We start from the raw sequence: 26,792 nt of genomic DNA, 5'->3' as shown, positions 1-26,792 counted from the left end.
CTTTACTCGCCACCTCGCGCCGGGACCGGGAGCGCCGCTGCAGGCACAGGCCGGGGAGAGGGCGCTGCGCTCGGGCTGCCCAATGCTTGGACTATCTGCCACCGCTGCCCGTGCAATATGCTGGAGCTCCAGAACAGCTAAACGGAGTCGCCACACCGCTGCTTGGGCTGGATCGCAGCGCTGCCTTTCCTTATGAAGAAGACACAAGTGAGTAGGGCACGCCCGGGAGCTCGAGGCTTTCAAAGGAAACCGCGCCCGAAGCCCCGGGGAGGGCTCCCCGGGACCCGCAGCCGGGACATGCCGGGCTGCACAGTGGAGGAGTGGGAGCCGGGAGAGGGAGCCGGTGTCAAGTTTGCAGCCGCTGTCTTTAAGTTTGCAGCTGTCAGGAAACGCGTTTCCCATCCGAGGGAAGGGTGGGCTTTTTGGCCTGGGACTTGGCGCTATCCCGGGAAGGCTCGTCTTTGCACAGGAGACATTTTCCCGTGGATTCCGGGAGATTACGAAACAGCTCCCCACGCGCCACCCTCGCTTGCTCTGGAGCCCACGTTTGTGCGGGGGGCGCAGGGCGCGGGTGCAGCCGCGGGAGCGAAGCCAACACCGAGCTGCTAGGCGGCAGCGCTCGCTCGCCGGGTGGGGAACCTGCCAGGCCCGCCCGGGAAAACTTGGCGCCCTGCGGCCCGAGCCGCCTAGTTCGAAGCTCTGGGTGGGCCCTCCAGAGAGCTGCAGATGGAGTAACACCTCCTCAGTGCGTGCACCTTTCTCCACTGCAAAAAAAGTTATTTTTATTTAAAAAAATTTTAATGGGACCTCTAATGATAGTTGTTGAGATAATACCCAGTGTTGCTGAATTGTGCTTTATAGATACCGGACTAGCTAAAGCGCTGCCTAGGGTACAATTAGACACCCTCACCCCCACCCACGAAACAAATATCCTGCTCGTGGTTTGGAAACGGTCGCCACGATGCTCCCATCCACGATTGTTTTCACCTCTGGCGGGCGGTTCTCACCTCTTCCCACTTCTTTCTTTCGGAATTGTTCTGCTGTCTGCCTCCGGCTGGGTAAGGCTGCCCTTTCACCCCACAGAGGTTCGACTGCAGATTGCATTTCCTGAAATGTGTGAAAGGGGTAGAAATGTCGGGGGGCGGCGGCGCCGAAGGGTTAGAATGAAAGAATCCGTGTGCCGAAAATGCTTTATTAAGTGACCCACTTAGCATCATATTTTAAATGAATGTCTAGGCTTGGCCGTGAAAAAGGAAGAGTAAAGCTCTTTCCACTGGTGTGGAAAAGGGCAGAGATAAGGGACTTTGCCTGATATTAGAAGGAGGTAGCACATCTAGTCTCCTCTTGCAGTCTCCAGAAGAGAAGCAAGGAGAAAAGAGAGTGCCTGTCTGCTCTCTTGCAAGCAGGTTAGTTTTTAGGCAAGGACGCCACACCTGGAATTACCACACTGTGCTAGAGAAATGCAAATATTAAGATTCTTGCAACAAAGAAAAGTTTTACGTATCGCTTGAAGCGTACAGGCTTTCTGATCTGGGGAGCAGTAAGCAAGGGTGGGGAACCTATTCCTTTTTAGAGTAGCATCTGCTTGCATGAATGGTGGCGGTGAGATGTGGGCGGAGAAGCCGCTGCCTTTTAGATCAGGAAAAGAGCCCAAACCTTCCTATTTAAACAAGAAAACAGGAGACAGATCAGGTTAATGTCCAACACTCCAAAGCCGGGGGATGTGCTGTCAAGTCACTTTGAGAGTCAGGAGGATTGATGATCCTTGCACCCTTGCTTTGCAAAACAAATGCGAGCTCTGTAATCTCCTTTCTCGCTTTGATTAAATGGCTGTGTAAATAGGATTACATGGAATAATACCATTGAAAACTAGAAAGAGGTCAGTCTAGCCTGAAACACTGTGGCTGTGGCATTAGTGACTCAGTGCTGCCGACCAGAGACATTTGAGACAGCTAAGCATTTTAGAAATGTGACCTGTTCAGACCAAGTTAAAGTGCAGGCCCTTTGGGGGGACTTGGTGATGTTAAAGGGCTTGAGAGGGCAGCACTTTTGTTGAATGAAAGCATTCATTGCCTAGGAACTAATGACCTTCAAAGTTTTCTTTAAGGATACTTCTAGTAATTTCACATTCCTATCACCGAAAAGGGAGACCCTGGAGATAGTACAAAATCGATAAAATAATCCACAGTAATGAAGGATTACTGTCAAATTTTCTCATTTAAATTTGGAATAAACAATTTCTGTGCAACTCTGGAAGGACAGAGAATAACATAAGGAAATTGGACACTAAGAAGAAAGATTTCTATCTAATGTTATCTTTGCCAGAGAGGAAGATCTATTAATATTTAATAGCTTAAGTAGTTGCTTGTAAACATGGTATTAAAACTAGAATTCCATTATAGGCCTACTGGTTCTGTGTTCTATAACCTAATGCATACAAACAAAATTGAACGATACTGTTTTTTAAAAACTTTAGTTTGAATTGTACAGCAGCGCTCCAACCATCATGGGGACAGCAGGCACGTTGGTCTTTTAGTCAAGCTAAATAAGTGAAATGCCATCCACAACCACTTGGGGTTGATGAATGATTCTTTCCTTTACTCAGCACATGTGATAGACTTCATGTATTCGGAAAACAATTACACAGGCAAGAGTCATAAGGAGCCATAAGGATAAGAAACTCCATCAGAAGTCTTCAGGAATAATTGTAATTTGCCTTTCTAAAGTTTCTCTTTGTGTTTTATCCATATTGTGAGATTTTACAGTTTCGAAAGGAAATGGTGGCTCTGGCTTAGAAAGACTGTGTCTTTGAAAGTAATGCCATTTTTAGAAAGTAGTACTCTGGGATGCATTAAGTATGGGATGTCATATTTTGCACCACAAATGAAAAAGTGCTAAAACATACTGTTACCTTAATATGCTCAGTGCCACGTTGGTCCATATCATGATTACATTTTAGTTTCCATGCAGTTCTAGGCATTGCCAAGACTGCTGTCATTTTCAGAATTACAAATAAAACAGACTTGTCGCACAAACAGAATAGGAAAGGCTATTTTAGGTACACTGAGGCACTTATGGAATAGGCCAATTGAATGTTAGCTTTCACTATCAAAGAAAATACCCCTTTTTTGTCTATATGTGGATAACAATGCAAGTTTATAGGAAAAATTAACATATTTATGAAAAGAGCATCTTAAAATATTGTCCTTACGATCACTCAGTTTGGAATGTGTGCTTTGAGTCATTCTAATTTATGTAGCTTTTAATTGATACATTCTGCCAAGACTTTAAATCTCAAGTGTTAAGTCGATTACATTTATCACAAAACAGGGAAAATAACCATATGGAAATTTGAAAGGCCGTGCCAAATCAATTAAAATTGCTAAATTTTCTTTATGTTTAATGATATAAGATTTGAAGATAGCAAAATGTGAGTCACCGTTGTTCATTAATGATAGATGATTGAACAATTGCCACCCTTACATAACATTAAAAACTAAAGCGTGCCCAAATAGCGTGCCTCCCAGTTTTAGAGGCGGGCTGCATGGGTGGGAATCCCATTGTACATGTCTTCTTTCCACACCTGGGAAACACCTAAAATATGGTTGATGCAAGGATTTTAGGCTCCAGCCACTGAAGACTTGGATTCCAATTCCTGTCTTACCCCTTGGAAGACAAATGACCTTAAGCAAATGGTTAAACTTCTTGGGATTTCCACTTTGTAGTCTTTATGTTGTTTATAAAATAATTTAAAAGATTATTCCTAGACGGTGGCTGTAAAGACTAAAACAGGGTTATATCTATATCTATATCTATATACACACATATATAGCCCAGAAAAGTGACTTACTATAGTTACAATCTGAGCTTGTGTTTCCTTAAGAAGAGAACTGCTACCTGCTAACTTTTGCAAGCCAGAGAAAAACTTGGAATGGCAGATAAATGATGTTGAATGAGCAAAGCACACAAGTTTTTTGCAGTTGGATCCATCAATTGAGTGCCTTCCATTGTAGGCCGATGTCCGATTATCCGTGGTAATTAACACACGTCAGTCCGGGAGTGGGAAAACAAAGACAGGCTATGTGATCACAAGAGACTAAAGTTTAAGATTATTCTTCCATTGTTAAAAAAAAAAAAATAAAAAATGTAGAATACAAAAGAGAAAGAGCAAGTGGAAATCCTGCCTTTACCCTTCATTCAGGCCTTAATTTTACACTCTTGCTTTCTAAGTTCTCTTTGTACAATTCTGAGGGTGTCTTATTTTAGACTAAAGAGACCTGGTCAGCTTCCTATCCCAGCCCTGAGTGAGGCATGAGTTCATTTCTGCTGGGTGTTTTGCTGCCTTCACCGGGCAACGTGCAGTGATTATCCAAGTCTGGGACCTTTATTTTCACTTTTCTCCATTATCTTAATGTCCCCTTTTGTAGATTAGGTTAAGGCATTTGGATATAAATCTCTGAGAAGTGATCTTTTATCTTTCTTTTCTACTACATGAATCACGAGCAGCTGCAGGAACCCTGCTTTTGGTCTTAGTCACCTGTGTAGTCAGAACAATTTATAAAACAAATTGAGAGAACACCAAGATGCTTTTATAACATATGCTCTGTTCAGGGTTGCTTTGTACAGACTTTGTTTCATGGAAACCATTGTCTTTAGCCTTACTGATTTATAGATGCAGCAAGATGTTTTGGCCTTTTAACTTAATTATGGGCATTCTAAAAACTATTTACAGGGGCTGAGAGTTTGAGAGAATTATCATTATCCAATTCTTACCTACTTCTGTCTGTCCAGAAAAAGAGTGGGGTGATTTTCTTATAATTAGGCCTCGTGGTTCTTTTTTAAAAAATCACAGTGTGTGTCGTGTAAAGGAAGGGTTTCTTTATGCAGCTCTCTCTTTGTCCTTCACTTTTCTAGGCTTCCACAATGGCTTGGGCATTAAGAGACGGAGCTCTTTTATTAACCTGGATCCTGAGTTGTATGACTTTGGGAAATGATGTGACACTTTCAGAATCTGTTTATTCAACTGAAGAATGAGAAAGTAGGACTAGGTGATTTCTAAGTGCCTTCCAGTTCTAAAATTTTCTACTTCTACAGCACTAGCAAAATAGAGATTTAAACCATATGGCATTTAGGCTTTTTCTAGTTCTGAGGTTTATGTCACTGCTGCTTCAGTTTTATGATTACAAACCAGCCCATGGGGAGAAATTAAGGAGATTTGAATTTAGACTGTTCCGCTTTTAGCCAGCTCACCTACTTGATATTTCCTTGCAACAAGAATGGTATTTACACTTTCCTATTTTAGCAAAGACAATCATTGAAGAGGACTTTTACTTTCTCTCTTTTGCTCTTTAAGTTCCGTGAGTAAGGAAGAATCTTAAAGCAGTCACGCAGCTGGTGGACTTGAGTTTTCCAAAGGGCAGTGCTTCTTTTTATTTGCCTGTCTTTTTTGCCCCTTCAAGTTCCCGTATTTGTGGGCACAAAGTCGGAATGGACAGAGCAAGTCAAGGAACAACCTAATGATGTGGTAGAACACATGCGCTCTGCATGTGGCCATGCCTCCAGGTGTATGACCTTGGATAAGTCACCGAGGCTTTTAGTATTTTTGAGTTATGTCCAAGAGAAAATCTTGAGAAGGTAGTGAAGATAAGAGGTTGCAGCTGGGAACACAGAGGTGAAGAGAGGAGGGTGCCTCAAGGAAAGATAGTTCCTGGGACTGATAATTTGCCAAGTCTCTGCTTGCCTTGGCTTTTGCTAGGGTCCAGTAGCATCCCTGGAACAACTCTGGCTACTACTCTCGCATATGGTGGAAAAAAGCCCAGGAGCCAGCAGCAGTTTCTCCTCACCGGCCAGAAGCTGGGGCAGTCCTTTTCTCCTTGTTGACTTCAGAATATTGGGAGACAACCTGGACCTTCTTCCAGCCAAGAGACCACAGATTCCTCCCAGAATAGGGCCATAGCAATGATGATAATGCTCTTTTGAGCAGCAACAGAGCACAGTGAGCCATCCATTAAAGCAAAATTCAGAACTGAGGCAATATTTGACTATTAAGAAATAGCAGTAGCTGCCTTTTGGTTATCTGGATGCAGACATTTGTACTTGACTGTGCACCTATAGCTGTTAGCTGTGCTCTCAGAGCACTTCAGAGGGCTCCAGGTTAGAGAATGGTCATATTGGTAGGGAGCCAATTAGCTTGCCTTTTCATGTTTTTGTATATAGGCAGCAATTCAACATCCCTTCCCCCAATTGTCTTACAAAGAGTGTCTTTGCTCTCCAGGGTGACCGAGCTAAAGGCTGTAAAAGAGACAGCAAACCCATCCACTGACAGTGCCCACTTGAGAAAGCACTTCACCTTTGCAGAAAGGGCATCTCCGCTGCATAATTAGGTCCCTGTCCAAACCTGGGAGAACACACCCTGTAAAGGGTGCTCTGTTTGTCTTGTGTACATACTACTGGGTCGCCTTCCTAGGAGAAGAAGTTTGTCTTCTGAACAAAAAAAACCTTTGGGTAATTAGAACTTTTACCTCATTGTCACCTTTGCCTAAAATCCCTGAAAGCAAAGAACCTTTCCATTTAGTGGCTTTTCTAAACTCTGGGGCTGAATTACATCTCCTTACTAGCTCATTTCATCCAAATGTGTGTTTTTGAACCAGGTTAACCATGTCTGTCTAATGTGAAGGAGTCTTTGGGATTTTACTCTGCCACACTTTGTACTACGTGCCAGGGGTGCCTTTCTCCAGCACCCTCTAGAATAACTGCCTTGTAAAAATCATACTAATTCCTTGCTTTTCAAAGAAAAAATGTGCCTTGTTATAAAAGCCGTGACACTCTCCTGGGAGATTTTTGTCTATATGGGTGTACTGCCCATTACAATTAATATTCACTCACTGCAGAAGTTAAATCAAGAGGAAGGGGGAGGGAGGTAGAGATTTTTCATGTAAAATAGTTTACAGTGTGATTGAGTAAACCTAAGGATTGCAAAACAAGCCTCAGCAGTCATTATTTATTCTTCTGTGTAAACCCACAGTTTAACACTTTTGAAATAGCGAACACATTAGGGATTTCCATTTTTGATGACCAGTTAAAACCTGTATGATTGTTTTGGCTTAGAATATGTGTGTGTGTGTGTGTGTGTGTGTGTGTGTGTGTGTGTGCGTGTGTGTGTGTGTGTGTGTGTATATAGTTAGTTCCTGTTCAGGAAAATGTTTCTAAAACCTTAGAATATAGTTGTTTATAATGTACCAAAGACATACTACTTTACGCCTTGGTCAATGTTTGGATGAGTGTGGAACTCTTTATTCCATTTGAATCTTGGGTCTTTTGTTTTTATTTTTTAATTATATGTGGGCATTTATTAAGCTGAATTATTTTATTTCGGATACATCCATACTGTATAAGAATTTCAATTTAAAACTAGAAATAGCTTCTAATAATAATAGCAAGATTTTGATCTAATGTTTATAATGACCTTTATAATCTCACTGCATTTATATATTTCTTTACTTTTAATATTTAAAGCAATTATATAGACTTTAAATGCAATGCTGATATGAACACTCATGGACTGTACAAATGTCACATATAAATGACTGAGCTTAAAGGAATAAAATTTATTATAATACCGGTTAAGTTTTTGATCTTTAAATATGTAGCTATTTTAAACAGTTTCCACCATTGTTGCATAAAATTAAATTATCCTGAAAATAGATCAAACCAGAATGGCACTTAGTAGAACAGTTCCAAAATTAATTTGTTCATTGGACTCTTCTTCTGAGAGTTAGGTAGCATTTTGTAAAATCCCATTTCACAGCTAAGGAAACTAAGATAAGGTCCCTGCCAGTAGTAGATATTTATTAGCAGATTATCACCCAAAGAGAGTTAGCTGACACAAACACCGTATGTTAGTGTAGCCTATTCAGTACCTCAAAGATACACATTCTGTTTACAAGAACATTAAATTAAAACCAAATGTGATTAATGGAGTGAAAACAGTAACAGAATTTGGTCAACACAAATTTCATAACTGAAATTGCCTAGAAGAATGACTCATAGAAGATGCTTAGTAAAATCCATGTGAAATGTTCTGAACTGAATGCATGCCAGATTCATGTTGTTGGGTACTAATACACCTCTTCCTTTATTTTTAAAAGCAAAATTTTACCAACTGTGCTGTTAGATACCTGATGTGTTTGATGATTGGCAAGGCTACTTTGCTCACCATTAACTCCTTGTCTCAAAAAAAACAAAAAACAACAACAAAAAAAAACTAGAAGTAAAAGAACAGGTTATTGGATATGGTAGTAATAAAGACTCATTATCCAGTTAATATCTGTTGATTGTTTACCATATGCCACAAAATACACAGTTTATCCCGTTTGGTCCTAGCAAACTCTTGTGGTGTACATACTACAATGACCTAATTTTTTTTTTCTTTTTAGCATAAGGAAGCTAAAGTTCACTGAGACAACGAAAACGTGAAACTTGCCTAAGATTTTGGAAAATAGTGCAAAAAAGTGGAAAGGCTCAGATTGGAAGCCCAGCCTTTTAATTCTAAAGATAAGATCTGTTTTAATCAGTCCAGTTTCATGAACCTATCTTTAGACATATAATTATAGATACAACCTGTGCTATAGCTGAGATTTTAAATGTCCCCCAGTCCATGTGTTGAAAGCTTGACCCCTCAGCCAGCGACACTGTCGGGAGGTGATGGAACCTTTAGCAGGTAGAGGTTAATGGGGAGGAAGTTAGGTTATTGGTGATGTGCTCCTGAAGGGGATATTTGGGACTCTAGCCTTTCCTCTTCCTTTCTTTTTCTAGTTCCTGGCTGCCTGGAAGCCTACTTCACCATACATTTCCACCACAATGTCCAAAGCCAAGTGACAGTGGACCGCAACCTCTGAAAACATGAACCAAAATAAACCTTTTCTCTTAGGAGTTGATTATGCCAGTATTTCATCACAGTAATGGAAAGCTGACTAACCCAGTCTGTAAGACTTGAGTTTCTTTTTTGGTTTTGGAATTATGTGTGGAACTGATAATAGGTTTTCATGTTAGGCTGGGAAACCTGAGAGCAAGAAAAACTGAGGCTACCAGTTAAGTAACAGATTTCTTCTGACCCCAGCTGCTCAGTGCTGCCTGGAAGTAGAAATTGTTGAGGGCCAGAAGCACTCCCAGAAGTCAGGGAGCCTGGCCTTCATCAGTAACCTCTCTCACTCCAGTGTCCTGAACTGTCCATTGCTAGCTATGCTCCTGATTCATCTGACTGGTAAGGCAAACTATTTTACTTGATGGCATGAACAGTTACTGTAAACTGTAAAAATGCCATTTTACTTGATGGCGTGAATAGTTACTGCCAAAGCCTTGATGTCTTGCAAATAAAGTGATGATACATTGGCAGAGGACAGATTTTAAAGTGTTTCAAAAACTGTGTTTCAAAATAACTTCTTAGAAAAAGAAAAGTGCTTCAGCATCATCTTTATCATTTCACTCTGACTATTTAACATGCTCTTCCTTTCCGTGACTGTTCTAAATGGCTTTGATCAGATTAGAAAACTAATAATGATGTCTTGAGAAATAACATCTAAAGTTGCATGGAAAAAAATGTTGATGTGATGCTCATCAGTCCTGACGATGCTGTTCTTACGGAAGGTGACTTCAGCTGTGAAACCTTCACTGTGAATGCAAAGGGAGTTGCAACAATTTTTGCAAATAGCTCAGGCCTGAAGTTCACTTTGGTCCCCCAGAGTAATCTGTTTTCATTTCTTACTTTAACACAAACTGGAAAGAAAGCTAAATATTTATAATTATGATCTCAAGGGAGTTTACCTAGCAGTAAGTTACTCCTTTGTATCATGTGCCCAAGGACACAGAGCTAGGCGGTTGTGGTACTGGCTCAGGAACCAGGAGATCCGGATCTGGGGTCCACATTCCTCAGCTGTGCATAGAACTGGGGAGATAGAACATAAGCTTTTCCCATTTTGTTTTTTGTTGTTTTTTGTTTTTGGTGCCGGGGATTGAACTCGGGTCCTTGGGCTTGCAAGGCAGGCCACCGAACCGCTGAGCTAAATCCCCGGCCAGTTCTTCCCATTTTGGTTAAGGGAGTCTTTACTATTTTCCCCCTGGGAGATACACATTTTTATTATTGAAAGAAAATAGCCAGTTTGGGGAAGAGAATGGAAAGAGTGTGGCTTTTGTTTCAAAAGCACCCAGGACAGGGCTGGAGGTGAAGTTTGGTGGCAGAGCACTTGTCCGCATGTGTACAGGAGGTCCTGGGGTTGACGCCCCCAACACCACAATAAAAGGCCCCTAGGTTTTACTTTTGGCTCTTGGCTCTAGCTTGCCATGGGATCTTAGGCAATTTATTTAACTTTATTTAACCTTTTCTTAACCTTCTGTAAAATAGAGGAATGATACTGTGCAGCTTCCTGCTCTACCTCCCTTGTTCTTTTACTCTCCCTTCTTTTCTGGTTCCTGCTCTTCCTTCCTTTTGTAAGCCCAGAAATAATGTTGTGTACCCAGGTTGTGGTGAATACTCACAGAACTGTACTGCTAAAAAAAAATCCTTTGTTCCTCTCCCTCTCATTTTTTTTTTCCAGGACTGGGAATTGAAACCTTCACTCTGCTTCCTCAGCCATCTTTATGGTTTTTATTTTTTGAGGCAGGGTCTTGCTAAGTCACTAAATTGCCAGGCTGGGCTCAAATTTGAAATCCTCCTGCCTCAGCCTCCCAGAATGATGAAAATATGAGTGTGTACCCCCAGGCCTGGCTTAATATAGTATTTTTCAGGCTTAATATGTGTTTTTCTCCTATCTTGTTAAGTTCAAAATTATGTCTATTCAAAATGTTTGACTCATTGACCTTATATAGACAAGAAGCAACACAGGTGTCAGAGTGAGATCGAATGAGGCTTAAGTCCCATCTATATTATCATTGAAACCATAGGCCTTCCTTGTCTGGGCCTTGTAGTATGGGTATATTACTTTTTCCTTTCTGTTTTTTTTTTTTTAAGAAAAGGTATTGCTATGTAGTCCAGGTTGACCTCGAACTCACTGTGATCCTCCTGGCTCAGCTGGGGTTACAGGCATCTGCCACTGTCGTGCCTGGCACAATGGCTATAATATTTTACAACCTGTTGTCATTGAAATGCAAAGCAAGATTATGGGAATAGGATTGTGTAACTAGGAGCTGAGATGAGTGAAGAAGCTGGGTGTGTGTAAGTAGGGAGGCTAACCCCTCTTGGCCACCTCCGGGTCTTGTGAGAGTCCAGAGAGGCGGTGGTGATCCACAGACTGTACTGTCCTGTTCCAGTGCCAAGCAGTGTAACATTCCAAGCCAAGAGTGGGAAAAACGCTTGAGTTTTCCGATTGGGTGTACTTTGATCACTATCAGCCCTGGAGAGTCCTAGAGATAGAGATACGTCTTCAAGTTGTACAACTTCCATTCACTTAATTCTTTTGTTTGTTTGTTTGTTTGTTTGTTTTGAGACAGGTTCTCACTATGTAGTTGAGACTGACCTGGAACTCACTATGTTGTCCAGGCTGACCTCACACTTAATTCTTTTAATAACTGATATTCTCATTGGTAAAATGAAGCTTCTGATAGGGTCTGTCTCCTCATGTGGTTCTGAGGATTAGGTGAGGGAATGTATGGAAAGGGCCCAGTGCCTGCCCTGACCCCAGAAAACCTGGGTAATTGGTAGTTGCTTTCATGTAAAATAAATTTTGTGCATTCAAAAGTTTCCTTTTAGGTATTTATTTAATAAGTGGATACGTTTTGAAATGTTTCTATTATGAATTCAGGTGTTATTAGCTTGTCAGTGACTTTTTGTTTTTGTTTTGTTTTGCTTTCTCTGCGCTGCAGATTGAACCTAGGGTCTGGCACACGGTCAGCACATGCTCTGCCAGTGAGCTTTACCCTCAGCCCCTCGTCAGCAGTTCTGTTTAGAATTTAAGGGCTTGATTGTCCCCGTTAATCTTCGAGTAAGTTTTGTGTAAGGCAAGACAGCCGCAAGTTACTTTTATCAGTCCATTACTTCAGGTAAACAAGCGTTCCATTCTTTGCCAGAACATTAAACTGTTATGTTCTTTTGATGGAGTGCTGACTTGTTCAAAGCACTTGTGAAAGAGAGAAAACAGCTCCTGTTTTCCAACATTTTCTAATCTCAGTGTTATTTTTGAAGGTTTCACAGCTCAATCTTTAACTATAGATACCCCAGTAATTAATTTACCAGTTGGGTTCAATTCTGAATAGGATTTAACACAGGATTTTCAACCAAGATGAAGCAGATATGAAATATCCTTTGGATGTTGAAAAAAGGAAATTTAAAAAGAGTTTAAATCCATTCTTTTAAGGCCCCAAAGAGGAGGAGAGGACAGAAATATTGACTAGTATGATGTTTTTAAATTGCTTAGGGGAAGAGTTCGATTTTTTTTGAAAAGCCTGATTTTGCACCTTTCCCTGAAGATTTGTGTTGCTTTAGCATTTCAGGGGATAATGCAAGAAAATCGGAACAAAAATTAGCTGACAGTGCAAGAGATCCACATCCTAAATTCAGTACTCTGGTACTGGTATGTGGTTTTTGTCCCTGAGAATGTTCATTTCATTATTTTCAAAATGAGTGGCAGGCTCTGTAATGCTAAAGATGCTTTCTAATGCACATAATCTGGAGTTACTAAGGGAAAGCTAACATGGCATCACACTGGCTAAAAACCTCCACTGCCTGTGTTACCTTGCAGAATAAAGTCCAAGTCCTTAGCACACTACACAAGGTTCTCTGTGCTCTGACTGTTGCTTATCTCTACCACTCCCTGGGTAGTAAACTTCATCTCATTGTCACTTAATAGGTCTAGCAACATAGCCTCCACCTGAACTTGGTCTCCAAGGCCCTTGCAGCCCATTCGTTTCTTCCCTCAGATAGGTTCTCCTCCAGGAAGCCCTTCTAGATACTTGTTTGCCCCTTCTTCCCCATCCTCACTCTTACTGTGCTTAGTGGTCTTATTTTGAGCATCTGCCGAATTAAGAAAAAAATAACACCAAGTAGCATATTATATTTAAAAAAATTTTTTTTAACCGACCTAGCTAAATCGCCTTATGTTCATATCCTCAGCTAGTGGTGCGGTGCCAACATCTTGATAAAGGTTTTCTGAACTGAACTGTGAGTTAATGAATCATGTCAGACTTGGTGGTATGGAGAGGGCAGATCCACCTACCTATCTATTTTACACCTGGATCTGGGCATTTAATACTTTTTTCGGCCTCCTTAGCTGATACACAGTTGGGACCAATGAAAGTGAGTTAGAAGGGAGGAAGAACTTTAAAAATTTTTTAAAATTTTATTAGTAAATGTTTGCAGTACATAATGTTTCATTTATTGTGGAGAATTAGGTAGCAGGAAATTAATGCTGATGTGTGTTGATGTCAATAAGAAGCACATATTTCTGTGCCTGTGACAGAGCTTTCTACAAACATACATGCATACATGGCTCAAACATAATTTTCTTTAGAGTGAAAAATTATACATTTACCATTTAGGGTTGTAGAACAGAGTGAGATAGTGGATTACAAAGAGAAGAGGGCTATCCAGTAGAGTGCTAGTCTTTAAGGTAATAGCACATTAGCTTGAATGTCAAGTGCCAGTTGGATTTTGCTAATTCAAGATATATAGAGAGGAATTAAGAACCAGAAAAGATTTTTAAGATGAAAATGCTCTTTCTGTGTACCAGATCCTGGTCTATACGCTAAGCGTATTATATAGTTTATCTCTCCTAATTCTCTCTGTGAGGGTGAAAGCATGATTATTCCATTTTATAGAAAAATAAAGTCATGTGGGTCAGAGAGATTGAACAAGTTGCACAGTATTTTACAAATGTCAGCCACCAAACCTGATCCATACCTAATTGTTTTCTTGGCATAAACACTATTGTCATTTTCTTTTCTTGCCTAGATAAAATGTTTTCCTTCATTCATAATAATTCCAGCTATTAAAAGTATAGTGGGTGAGTTCTACTTTCCCAGATCAACCACATTCAAGGTGCTTTCTTTGATATGATACTTTTTTTCACAGTTTGTGCTGATTCAGAGGTAACCAGGGAAACTGACAAGTATGGGATGTCATGTAGTTTTCAATGATGCTGCACATAATCTCCATCTTGGAAATGTTGAAAAGATGCACTTGTGCCTGTGTGAGACACTTTAGAGGGTTCCATCTGAATGGTATTTATGGCTTCAAGATAGACTGCATTAAGGATTTTAGCAAGAATAATATTTCATTCCTTAAGATGAAACATTATTTAAGTGTGGAGGTAGAAAGTTGGAGAAGGATTAAGAAGAAGTGATGTTTTCAAATTTCATATGGCTAGAATATCTATCAGGGACCTTAGAAAATACTACCCTTACTTTCTAATATAGTGCTTTAAAGTAGCATTTCATAAATTTGGTGTACTTTAAAACATTTATTTTGGGAATACTCTTTGATCGCCAAGTTTTCAAAGTTCTCAAATTTAAAACTTGTACAACTACAATATGGACAGATCCTCATCCCCATTTTATCAACCAGATAAGCTTGTTTTTAGTGCAGAACTGAAAAAGTTAACGCTTCCAAAATGAATAAAACTTTCAAATATATGATTATATCACAAAGAGCCAAGTCTATCTCTAGCCTTAGTTTGCAAGCAAAAGCTTCAAAAAGAAAATAGTGTAGAAAAATTGAGTAATGAAGTTAAATTATAGATGTGCAAAAAAATTGTGCAGATATGGCACTTTAAACACACAGCAGCTGAGGCATGTCTTTTAAATTTCATTTAGCTGGATGCACTACTCCCGGGCCTTCTTTTCATTTCCTGAGGAAGTAGATCCCCATTCTCTCCCATATGCTGAGAGATTTTCTTTGCTTTCCAAACAGTCCCCTGTTTACATTGACCCCTCTCTCCTCTTTTGATTCCTTGGCAAAGCAGCTGCTTTAACAAAGCCCAAGGGATTATCTAGAGGTGGTTACCCATGTACCCTCTTTCTTGTCTGGAAGGGAAAGTTTCTTTTTGTCCCCACCATTATTTAGGATAGGGATCTGAGGCATTCAAGTACATTTTCCATACCATTCTCTTGTTTTTTGAACCTGCGGGATTAGTTGGTAATCTCCACAAAGTCTTTTATGAGGATGAATTTCAGAACACAAAATAATTAGTGTTTACTTAGATTTACTCAGAACTTTTAAAATTAATAATGTATGAGGCTAGCACTCTTATCTTGAAAATATTGTACAAAATCATCTTTCTTATTTGATTTACACACACACACACACACACACACATATATATTCTTTAATGGATTTAGAATCTCTTAGAGTCATTATGATGAATACTAAGCATAACTCTATATATTTCATGGTGAAAAATCGGTACACTTGCCACTTAGTCATGCCTATTAGCATAAAGTTGCAGTAATACAATCTTTTTTCTCTTTTCGATGTGAAGGAATAAGACGTCATTGAGTCAGCACATGAGTAGCCTGGCAGTCTGCCATACAACTGCCTTTTGCCTTCACATAAGAGGGAAGCAAAGAGAAGGTAGCTGGTTTTGTTCATTAGTCCAAGTAGGAATGGGTCTGATCAACAGAAACATAATTCAGTTCTGTGAGCCTGTTTTGCCTGCTTTAGTATGGATGATGAGCAGATTAAGAATCCACCATACTTTGGAAAGGATAAGATTAGCATTTAAAAGCTCAACACTTCAGGATATGTCTGCTCCTTAAAGAAATCTTATTCCCTCTGTGTGTTTCCAGTGCACAATAGTCACAAACAGTTTGCTGGGAAGTGTTGCTTTAGAGATTTTAATAGATTGCATGCACCTCAGTGGAGTGATGGGAGAAATTTATAGTTGGATGAGACTGTAGACTTCTCAGACACTTGAAGTTACTGTAGGACAGTGACTACATTCCATGCCAGTGGGTTTTTTTTTAATACATCTCTGCTGGGCCAATAAGCCAAAGTAACTATGTTTTATTTTATTTATCTAGTTCCTTCAGAGAGGGAACTCCGGGAATTTTACAACCAGGTCAGCACATTAACTTATCACCCTTTGGCACCATCAACCAGGAGAGGCATTTTCCAATGATTGCTTATTCATTAAAAATTATTTAGCATTTGCTCTTATCCATGTTAGAGGCCATAGATAAAATAGTAAGCAAATAGTTACATTGTCCCTAATCTTCAAGGAGTTTGGAGTCTACTCCAGGTTATATTCTTATTATACATTTATATGGATCTAGAGAAGTAGAAAGAAAATTAGAAATGCAAACCAAGAAGCATTTAGCTAATTGGTTAGATGATCATTAAGGTTTAGCAGTTACAGATGCCTCACAAGTGCAAGGACCCAAGTTCGATCCCTGGTACCAAAGAGAGAGAGAGACAGAGAGAGAGAAAGAGAGAGATTTAGCAGTTACAGGACCCAAGAGTAAGACATAAAACAGTGAATGGCTTATACCCAACTGATGAGCAAAATCTTTCTGTTTATCCTGCTTTCATTCTAAAAATATTTGCAAGGGGCTTCTCCTTACCCAGCACTGCTCTAGCTGCGCTGGACAAAAACTTGAAAATGCCTACTTTGTTTTTCGTTTTTTGTTTTTTTTGTTTTTGTTTTTCTTTAATACTGGGGATCGAACTTGGGTCCTTGTGCTTGCAAGGCAGGCAGCGAAACCACTGAGCTAAATCCCCGGCCTAAAAATGCCTACTTTGTAGTGCTCACCCTCAGATGCAGCAGACAGCTAAGCAAAACTGGCTAGTGGTGTTGCAATAGCAGCGCATAAGTATGGAAACCTTCTGCTGAGGATTGAAATGTACATTATCCAAACTTCTTCTCTGCCTCTCTTCATAGACTTGGCTTAATTCACAGAACAACTGGTTAGATATTGTCACCATCGTGGTCTATAGAGAAGAGAATATGACTGTATGAGAATTCTTAATGAGCAATCCATGCAATCCAACAGATGTGAGGGAGCATTACTGTAAATAATGACCATTTTAAGGTGCTAGAGTGAAACGTACAGAAGTGAATGTTCCAAAATTTCATTTGCTGCCAAAAAATGACAGAACTTGACAGGCCAAATGCAGAAATAGGGGAACAGAAAGAATAGGAGAATGTGCAGACTTTCAATTGAGCCACCATTTTTCATGTTTGGAAATAAGATTACTGAGATTGCTTGCTTTACGCTGGGCTGAAAATAATGGCCATAAATCTTACGTTTTCAGGTATTAAGTACTTTACATACCTGATCCATTTAATCCTCAACAAACATGTTTAAGTTGATACTTTTTGTTATGTCCATGTTGCCGGTGAAGAAACTGAGTCACAGAAAGATTAAATATCTTTTAGAAAGCCACAAGGTAGTGGAATGGGGATAAAAAATGAGCCGTCTGATTGTGCAGTAGATGCCTCCCGGATCCGTCCCACCCCCACTCTCTACCGCTCCTGTACAAGAGCAAACACACTGTTTTCTAAAGCTGTCTTGGACTTATTACTGAAGCTAAAGTTGACTTGTGAAACTTTGCTGTGTAGGTTAACATTCACCCTTTGCCCAAACAATCTGGCCTCACTTTTACACTAGGTAGAAAAGAACCTACTTGCTTTGGGAGAGCTGATCTAAATCCAAGCCGCCCGGGCAATTTCACAACCTCTTTTTATCACCATCCTGTGTGGATCGTTAATCTATGTGGGAAGCGCAGCATGAATGAGGCTGTGTCATTTACTGTCAGTACAGCTGTCTAATTCAACATGTCAGAGATTTATACCACTAATAAAATAATAACTGGCATTAACGGTCATGTAACGATGCCTTGTATCTGCCTTTCCACCTGTGGATGCTTTATGTAGCACTGATTTTTTTTTTCAGAAATCAAAAGATACATTATCACCATCATAATGGAGATTCAAAGAGGTGACAAAATTTATTGAGGGTTACCAAATATAAGTGACAGATGTGAAACAAGGTCTTTCTTTGATGACTTTCTTCCATTTTTAAATATTGTCCCCGTTGTTAGCAATGAGCTTATAGTTAAAGTGTTTTAAAGGGACACGTTCCACCGTGTCAGTGAGCCTGGGTTGAAGTGCATTGTTATCGGAGGAACGTGTCCTGGGCATGTCAAACCCAGGAAATCCTTTGCTCTGCTAAGGTGGTAGAATTGTGTTAAAGCTCTCACAGACTACCAATCAAAAATTGCTGTTTTAAAAAATTGAAGTGATCCCTATTTTACAGTTGGAATTGTGAACCACTGATGGAAAACTGCGGAAAAGTTTAGAACAAGCTTTATGAGAAATAAATGCTTAATAGATTTTTCCTTATCTCCCAGTTTTGTTTGGTTTTAGTTGCAGACAATACAGTATAGTACAATCAATGCTACTGGTTGAAAACAGCAGGCTACTTGCAGCGTATTGGATGACTTACTGACCCAAAGAAAAGGCTGCAGGTGTGGGCGGCAGGCTGAACCTGCAGGAATTTTCTAGCACTCAGAGCCCAGTGAGCCCACTGCAGTCCCCATAAAGAATTGCAGCCAGTGCAGGAAGTTGTTTTGGGTGCTGACTGCAAAGTCCCACTGCTTCATTGCTGCCCAACCCAGAAAAATCCATGCCCAGCATCCACCCTCTCCTCAAGGATTTTCCTTTGCATAAGAAATCTTGCAGAGTCTTGTTCAGCTGTTAGAGCCTAAGTCATATCAGCAATCTTAGCAACTGCAGAGGAGTCAGGAATGGAGTTGTTAGCTTTCTGGCCATGAAAGGACAGGAGGCTAAGCTTAGAGAGAGGTGGAATGGGATTTGGAAGAACCAGTACATAGTATCCTCCACACTTTTCATTTAGCAAGTTACTCAAGTCAGAAGACTCAAAAAGCCCTTGAACAAAATGCAAGCTTTTATACCTTTTCAGATATTGTTGTGTTTTCCCTAACCATATAGCACCGGTGAGTTATCCAAAACAGTCTGTCTCAGACCTTAGAGAATATAAGAATCATATGAAAGCCTTGTTAAAATGGAAGGGGGCAAAAAAATGGAAAGGGACAAGGGAAGTGGGAGAAAATGAAAGGAGAAAACTATTTAAGTCATCAAGATATGTTATATGCATGTTCCAGTTCCCTAAAATGAACGTCAGTATTCTTCATTATAAACATGCACTAAAAAAATAGCAACAAGAAAGAAATAAAGCTGAGATTCATCCACAGAAATTTGGATTCTCTGTGATACCCAGATATCTACACTAAGTAAACACACCAAACGTTTACACTTCTCTGGGAACATAGACAGAAGACTCCCCTTTTCTGTTAGGTTCCTTCAGTGAAAGAAAGAGTACTTCAGCAGTTTGTTCAGTTCAGCAAAAAGCAGTCAGTATGTGCGGTGCACATTGCTTGGTCTGGGAAGCTGGTTTTGTGACCTGTGCAAATCACACTTGTCATCTGATGTAATGGAGAAAATGATCAAGATTGTCCATGTTCTTTGAGCTCAAGCTTTGAACTCCACTGATTTTCATATATTTGGAAGCAATTAGATTATAACGACTTAGTTTATTTTAATGTGGTTAAAAAAATCTAGGTGGGAAAACAAGACTGCCTCAGCTGCGTCCTTAGATTCAGTTTTTTGAAAAATTAAAAGGCCTCATGAGACAGATTCTCAGTAGCTGAACTGACAATGCATGTTGGGCATGTAATTGCATCCAGTGTGTGGGGGAATCACAGGAAGTTCCAGGAAGTTCAGGCATTCGGTTTCAGATTTGGCCAATGGGATCAGAGAGTAGCTGGAGGATACACCCAGCTTCTCTCACTGAATTGTCTGAAGTTCAAGAAGTTTTACAGATTTTGAAGAATCATAGGTTTTTGATTTACACTTTCAGCAGTGAGTCACATACTTGGAACAGTATAAGTTACAACTTAGATTTTTGTAGCTAATTTTGAATAGTTGCCACCTTCAGATTCTTGCATATGATGGTGATTCAACTTTAAGAGCAACTAATTGGCTTACAACCGTGATGGCAAACCTTTAAGAGCTGAGTGCCTAAACTGCAGCCCCTAGACCACTTATTTACCCCAACGGGCATTAAATCCTGAATACTGAGGTTTTAGTTTAGAAAAAGCAAATTCATACATTAAATCTTTTGTCTTAAAAGAAAAACAAATAACACATATACCATAGGTTCCCCACCACTGGAATAAGAGAAATATGCCATCCAAAAAGAAATCATGCCACAGAGTGCTGGAGATAGGAAGTAGTTTTCAGAACTGCCAAGAAGTTTTTTTACTCTATTTCTATTGTCTTTGAAATGTCAGGGACCTATTCACCTTCTTTCTTTGGAAATATACACTTTTAGCAAAGCGAGCCAGCAACAACGTGCAATTCTAGGTTCACATTTAACTAGCATTCAGTCAGTTCTCTAGACTAGTTTATTACATATGAAATTGTAGCAAAATCCTTAAGAATTTGATTTGAATTAGCCATTAACTAGCCTCCTAAAATAAATTACAAATCCTTTCCAGGGATTTTCACACAGTCACAGCCTGAGCTTGGTTCTCATTAACTACATATGAGTCATCCCCTCTTCACAGGCCATTTAAGAGAGATGATTAGTTTTACAATTCAACTCCTCTTTCTCAGAACTGCCTCTTTCCTTTCTACTCTTTCAGGTAGTGCTTGATCCCTGGCTTTTTCTGGTAAGCTGTCCTCCGATACCCTTGCAGGTCCCTCACCCTCTCTTGTAGTCCATCCACTGCAGTCTGATTTCAGTTTCACTACTCCTCCGGAACTCTCCTCATGAGGTCAGCTCCACTACGCACTCTCCAGGGACTGTCATGTTGATGTCCTTCAGAACTTGTTTTATGTGTCAGATCCTCAATTTGGTTCTTCCTCTTCCGTTGGCTGTAGTGCCCCACATCAGCTGATTTGCTCCTATGTATTTATCGTTTCATTCTCCCATCTTCTGTGCTGCTAGTTCATGATAGAATGCCCTGTAGTTTTCTGTGAGCTTTCTGGTAATAACCCCCAGTCTCCATTTGCCACTTCTACAGACCTAGCTCAATGAATAGCACCACTTTTTATCCGGTCACCCAGATTATAACCTGAAATTTCTTTGTCTTCCACTTTGCCCCACAAACTTTCTGTCAGTCACAAGTCCTTTCATTCTACTTCTATATCCTCTTGAACTTGTCCATTTCTTTCCATTATGACGGCCGCTGCCTGATGCCGGCCCTCATTTGCCCATCCTGGATGGTTTCAGTGATTTCATAATTGACCTCATGCCTCCAGGCTTGGACCCTACCCCTACTAGTTCCAGTTTTCATTCTGATGCCCTGTAAACTTTTCAAAGATGAATCAGCTCTTGACACTCCTATGCTTAACATCTTTCAAGGGCTCCTCAGTCCCTTTAAGAGAAAATAAAATCAGTTAGCAGAATAGTGAGCCTCCTGAGGCCAATCACCGTGTCTTTCCTGGGTCTATCTTATCTACTTATCACATGTTCTATATTTGTTTGTTGAGTAAGTGATTTTGAGGTTGATGTCATTTGATGTCTGAAAGTTCCGAATTTTGTTTTCATCAAGAGCAACAGTTTATCACTTTAAATTTTGGGTTTTTCCCCTCCCTCTATATAACATTTCTTCTAACTACATTTCAGTGCAACTTGATTTGCCTACACTACTTGTTTAGTTCATTCTAATAAGGACTTCATGTTGTAGTTTTAGTTAGAAACTGATTCCTTTAAAGGGATCTATGCCTTCTACACTTAAATTTTAAATAAAATTTAGTAGTTTATTAAATATATGTAAGATCAGTTTTATTATCTCAAAGGCCCAGAGGGCCGGGGATTTAGCTCAGCAGTTCGGTGGCCTGCCTTGCAAGTGCAAGGACCCAAGTTCGATCCCTGGTACCAAAAAAAAGAAAAAGAAAAAGAAAGAAAAGAAAAAGAAAGACTCAAAGGCCCAGCATTTTACTTTCTAGCATTGGCAGGTCTCAGTTTAAATCCAGCTCAGAAATTTATTAGCAGGTGTCTGTAAGGAAGTTACTTAATCTTTCCGAATGACATTGTTCTCATCTGCAGAGGGGTAATAATGTGTATCTGGTTGATGGGAATGTTATCAGAAATAATATGTGCCCTCAATATATATATATATCAATTTAAAACAAGGACTATCAATCATTGGGTGGGTTTTTCCCCCATAAACTGAATACTTGTAATTTTTAAACTTTATAATATTGAAAAAAATATATTTGTCTGCCTTTTTGTATGAAGCAATTCCTTTCTAGATTGTTCAGTTATTTTTATAAAAAGTTTACCTACCACATATTTTAGTGATCACTCATATTTTAAAATATTTTTATTTTATATCTTCACAAAAGGATGGAAAGTGGTAGGAGACAATCTTTTACAAGATGTCAGCACACTTCTTTAGACTTCAAGCTGATTTGAGTTTTCAGTAGTTATCTGGTTAACATCTGCTTTACTGATAGCAGTGAAGTGTAAAAAACAAAGCTGCTAGATGTTTCTTTTTCCCCTTTGAAACTGCTGGATAGTAATTACAGAAGGATTTGAATCTGCATAAGAGGGTTAAATATTTTCTTCATGATATTTAGTGGTAAATTTTTAAGCAATAAAAAAAAAACCTAAAAAAAAAAGTCATCAAGAACTAATGACTATTTGCCAAATGAGAATCTTGTTGCTGGTTGACTTCAAGAATATTTTTAAAGGATATGGTTCATAAGACCTCAGAAGACCTGAACTTAGAATTAATTTCTGTACCTGTGTCTTGGTAACTTGCTTTCCTGGCTCTAGGTAGCTAAGCTGGTTGGCTGTCTTCCAAAGCACATTTGGGCTACAGGGGAACTGCCTGCTTCCATGGCTGGCATGTGAGATGAAAGAGAGTTGTTTCTGGCAGCAGCTGCTGTTTTGTTCAGGGAAGTTCTCGTACCATCTTTCAGGTCACTACAAAGAAAATGAGCCACACTCCCCTGTCTTTTTGACTTTATGAATTTTGTTGTGTGGACCCAGGTAATGTACATTTTAAAAACACTTCCCATATTCAGAGAAGCAATTCATAGAACGCTTTTTTTCTTTCCTTTCCTCTCAAGTGTAGAATATTGGGATTTTTGGGTTTCTCAAATAGGTTATATTTCCCTAATATTCAAGGGCCTCATGCATATTAATTTCTATCGCAGCAAAAATGTCTGCAGTGTGTCTTGTGTGTTATGGAACATGTTCAGATCAAGTAAATAGTGCACATGAGGGATACGCACTTTGCAGCTCCTGCTCCTGGCACGTGGTTTCACACTGTGAGGAAGCCAATGTGTCTAGGAGAGACTGGTGTTTGGGTGAATGTTTCATTGGAGTCTGCTGAGGTTGGTTCTCAACAGAAGTGAGACTTAAACAAGGCCTTTGGATTTGAGACTTTAAGCCTCATCTTCCTAGAAGTCCTGCCCCTTCTTTGAAGTGCTTTTCCAGGACCACCTGCCACTGTTAAAACCTGCTCGTGGAAAGGACCTGGTACTTGTCATTGTCAATGGAGCATGAATTTTAGACACTCAGTTCTCTCTACTGGGACCCTTTCTATTGCAAGATTCATTCCTAACAATGCATACAGAGTTCTCATTAGTCTTTTTTTTTTTCCAACATGCAAATAATTAAAAGCAACTTTTAGCAATGAAAGGATCATTATAGTTTTGTGTTTTGAGGGGAGTATGGAGGGGCACTTTTGATCTATGTGAGAACTGCCATCAGTGAAATTAGTTTAATGTGTTTGTGCAAATGAAAGGTTATCTTGAAAAAACAGGTTATCAAGCAATGAGTGTGACCTAGAGAGAATAGTTGTATGATGCTAAAACACAGTAGCCAAACAAAATGTCAAATGCAGAGAATGTTGCAGACACACACACACACACACACACACACACACACACACAAGCAGTGAGATTACCCAGGTTGAAAAGATACAATTTAGAGCAGAAGGGACATTTGCTTCAGCACAGTATCTGTGGTGGGGCGTGTGCATGCGCCTGTCTGTACACCCACGCTGTTAGGCACCGCGGTACCCTTGTTAGAGTTTATACAAGTTGGACAGGGAGGAAGAGAGAGAAAACTAAGATAAATACTTTGTTGATATTTTGGCACACCTCACCAGGTTGAAAAGATACAATTTAGAGCAGAAGGGACATTTGCTTCAGCACAGTATCTGTGGTGGGGCGTGTGCATGCGCCTGTCTGTACACCCACGCTGTTAGGCACCGGAGTACCCTTGTTAGAGTTTATACAAGTTGGACAGGGAGGAAGAGAGAGAAAACTAAGATAAATACTTTGTTGATATTTTGGCACACCTCACTTAATTGGAAGTCTATTGTTTATTCACTGGCGCTACCCTAGACACAGTTGAAAACTAAGAAATGAATTGACAAAAGTATATGAACTCCTAGCTAGTATCAAAATAACTGTGTAACTAAATGTCATATTTTCCTTCCACTATGTATATGTTCCGCAAAACAATGTGTTGCATATGGTAAATATAATTATGTCAGCTAAAAAATTAAAATAAAGGTCATGGATGATTTACCTTCAAAAATCTGTTCTCACTTTAATTTAAACACTTCTAAATTCCTTTTTTCCCTGGTTTCCTAGCCAATTCAAAACCAATAAGCCACACAGCAAATAATTGCATTGCACCTCTGGTTCCAATAACTTTTTTTTTTTTATTCTTAGCACTAGTTCATGAGATGAGGGAGGCAAACATTTTCTTACTCTCTTGTTTTATGGGCTGATGAGTGGATGCTCAGGGGGATGAACTGACAATTTTGGGGTCACACCATAAGGAGCTTGGGGGAGGATTTCTGGAGCCATGGTTTCCAAAATTGTGTGTGTGTGTGTGTGTGTGTGTGTGTGTTCTCGCCCTTGGAAACTCTTATTGAAACAAAGTCTTACTGAGTGGCATGTACAAATAAAACAAAAAAAAAGCTGAGCTTCTTGTATTAAAATAGGGATTTGAGAACCAGAATGCTAGGAGGGGCCACTTTCCTCACCCAGAATAGATTGAGCATCATTACTGCACACGCTTCACTCATTAATTCATTCAGAAAATATGCTCATTGAGATCTGTTTTGTTTTTCTCTTGCTGCTATAACAAACCATCACAAAACCAGTAATAATACAAATGCTTTTATGGTTTTGGAAATCACAAGTGTAAAGTTGGGATCCCTGGACTAAAAACCAAAGTGTCACTAAGTCTGTATTTCTTTTCAAAGATTCTGGGGTCAAATCTGTTTCTTTGTTTCCCTCTTCCAACTTTTGCAAGCCCTTAGCATTCCTTGACTCCCAGCACCTTCCTAGTTTTCAGTGTTAGCAGTGGCCAGACAAGTCCTTTCTTTTCCTGTCATCAATGTCTCTGAGCTTCTTCCAAGATTTTATCTTTCTCTGACAAGAGCAAGGAAATATTCTTCTTTGTTAAGGACCTGATGAAAAGATTGAGCCCCGGGAATCCAGAATAATCCTTCCATCTCTAGGTCCTTACCTTCATCACATCTGCAAATCCATTATTTCCGTATATAGTAACACAGTCATAAATTCCAGGCATAGAATGTGGCCACCTCTGGGGCCATTACACTGCCTACTCAAAGCCCCATTAGTGGGTGGGACCTGTGTTATGCTTGTCATCAAGGAAGCCTGCAGGAGGCTCAAAATAGGCACGATGGCAGTAAGAATGTATTGCAGTTAATGGGCTGACCATCAGGGAGAAACAGGAAAACTAAGAAACAAACAAAAACTAAAATAAAAATTTAAAAACAGTCATTCCAGAAAATACAGTAATTTTGAACAACTGCTTGTGGTCGAAAGAAGTCACGACAATGTGACTGAGATGCTTTCCAAATTGCCCCTTTATTTGATGATCCTGAATCACCAAAGGAAAGGGAAGCTCAGTGCTTCACCCACAGCTTAAGAGACCTTGAAAGTTTGTGGGCCATATACTCAAAAGGTTCCAGTACAGCATAGCGAATACTGAAAATTTTCCATATAAGCAGTTTGCTCTGTGTTTCTGACCTCTCCAAAAACAATGATGAAGGAGGTTTTAGTACTGCTGTACAGAATTCTAAGTGCTTGTAACTTGATTTCCCCCCTCCGTTCTAATGTTTAACTCTGCTAGAATGAATTGTTTAAGTTTACAAAAGGAGAGTATTCCTTAATGGTAGCAAAGTATGTGCAAAATTAAATTACAATGTGAGTCTATAATGGCTGTGAAAATCCTTCAAGAAATATAAATTTATGAAGGATATTTGAGTATTACTGAATTAGCAAAGGTTCAATTTTAGCTTTGACCAACTAGGTTCCTATAAAATGCGTAAAATTGTATTTTTACAGATATTTGTACCTCGCTGAAATAATAAGAAATGATGCTGTCCAGGTGAAATTATTTCACACTTGTATAACAATCTGTGTCAATGTATTTTAGGAAACTATCAAAGCACTTATACCAAAAAGTATGATCATCTGTAAAAGGTAGGACATTCAGCTGTGCATGGAATATGGAGCACACTGGTCTCCATATGTCTGGGATTTGCAGAATTATTAAAGTTCTAGTGATGATGCCATTTAATGTGCTCACAAATGATATAACAGATTTTTGTGAGTTCAGTATGGGATGGGTAACAGGACGGGAATCATTACTGGGCAGACTTGAGTTTATAGCTTGATTTCACCAAATCTCTCTGTAACTCAATTTCTTCATCTTTAAAACTAGGATGTATGACAGTTAAATTTTGTTTATTAGAGGCTTGCTATGCTGCAAATATTCAAAAG

At 39.6% G+C, this 26,792-nt stretch overlaps 1 protein-coding gene across 3 annotated transcripts in view; it reads left to right on the top strand.

Moving 5' to 3' along the window:
- The first annotated feature begins 6 nt into the window (after positions 1–6).
- The window catches only part of Kitlg (KIT ligand), a 77,773-nt gene continuing 50,987 nt past the window's right edge, over positions 7–26,792 (top strand). For all 3 annotated transcript variants that reach the window (XM_033763828.1, XM_010629783.3, XM_010629782.3), the window contains exon 1: positions 7–207. In XM_033763828.1, the coding sequence (XP_033619719.1) occupies positions 193–207 (15 nt within the window). In that variant the 5' untranslated portion in view covers positions 7–192. The remainder of the gene's footprint in view (positions 208–26,792) is intronic.

Source organism: Fukomys damarensis, unplaced genomic scaffold, assembly GCF_012274545.1.
Source record: "Fukomys damarensis isolate Sample0158 unplaced genomic scaffold, DMR_v1.0_HiC HiC_scaffold_15, whole genome shotgun sequence".
In the NCBI taxonomy this organism is placed as follows: domain Eukaryota; kingdom Metazoa; phylum Chordata; class Mammalia; order Rodentia; family Bathyergidae; genus Fukomys; species Fukomys damarensis.
The sequence above is the reverse complement of the archived record's forward strand: the minus strand, read 5'-3'. Positions and strand labels throughout refer to the sequence as shown.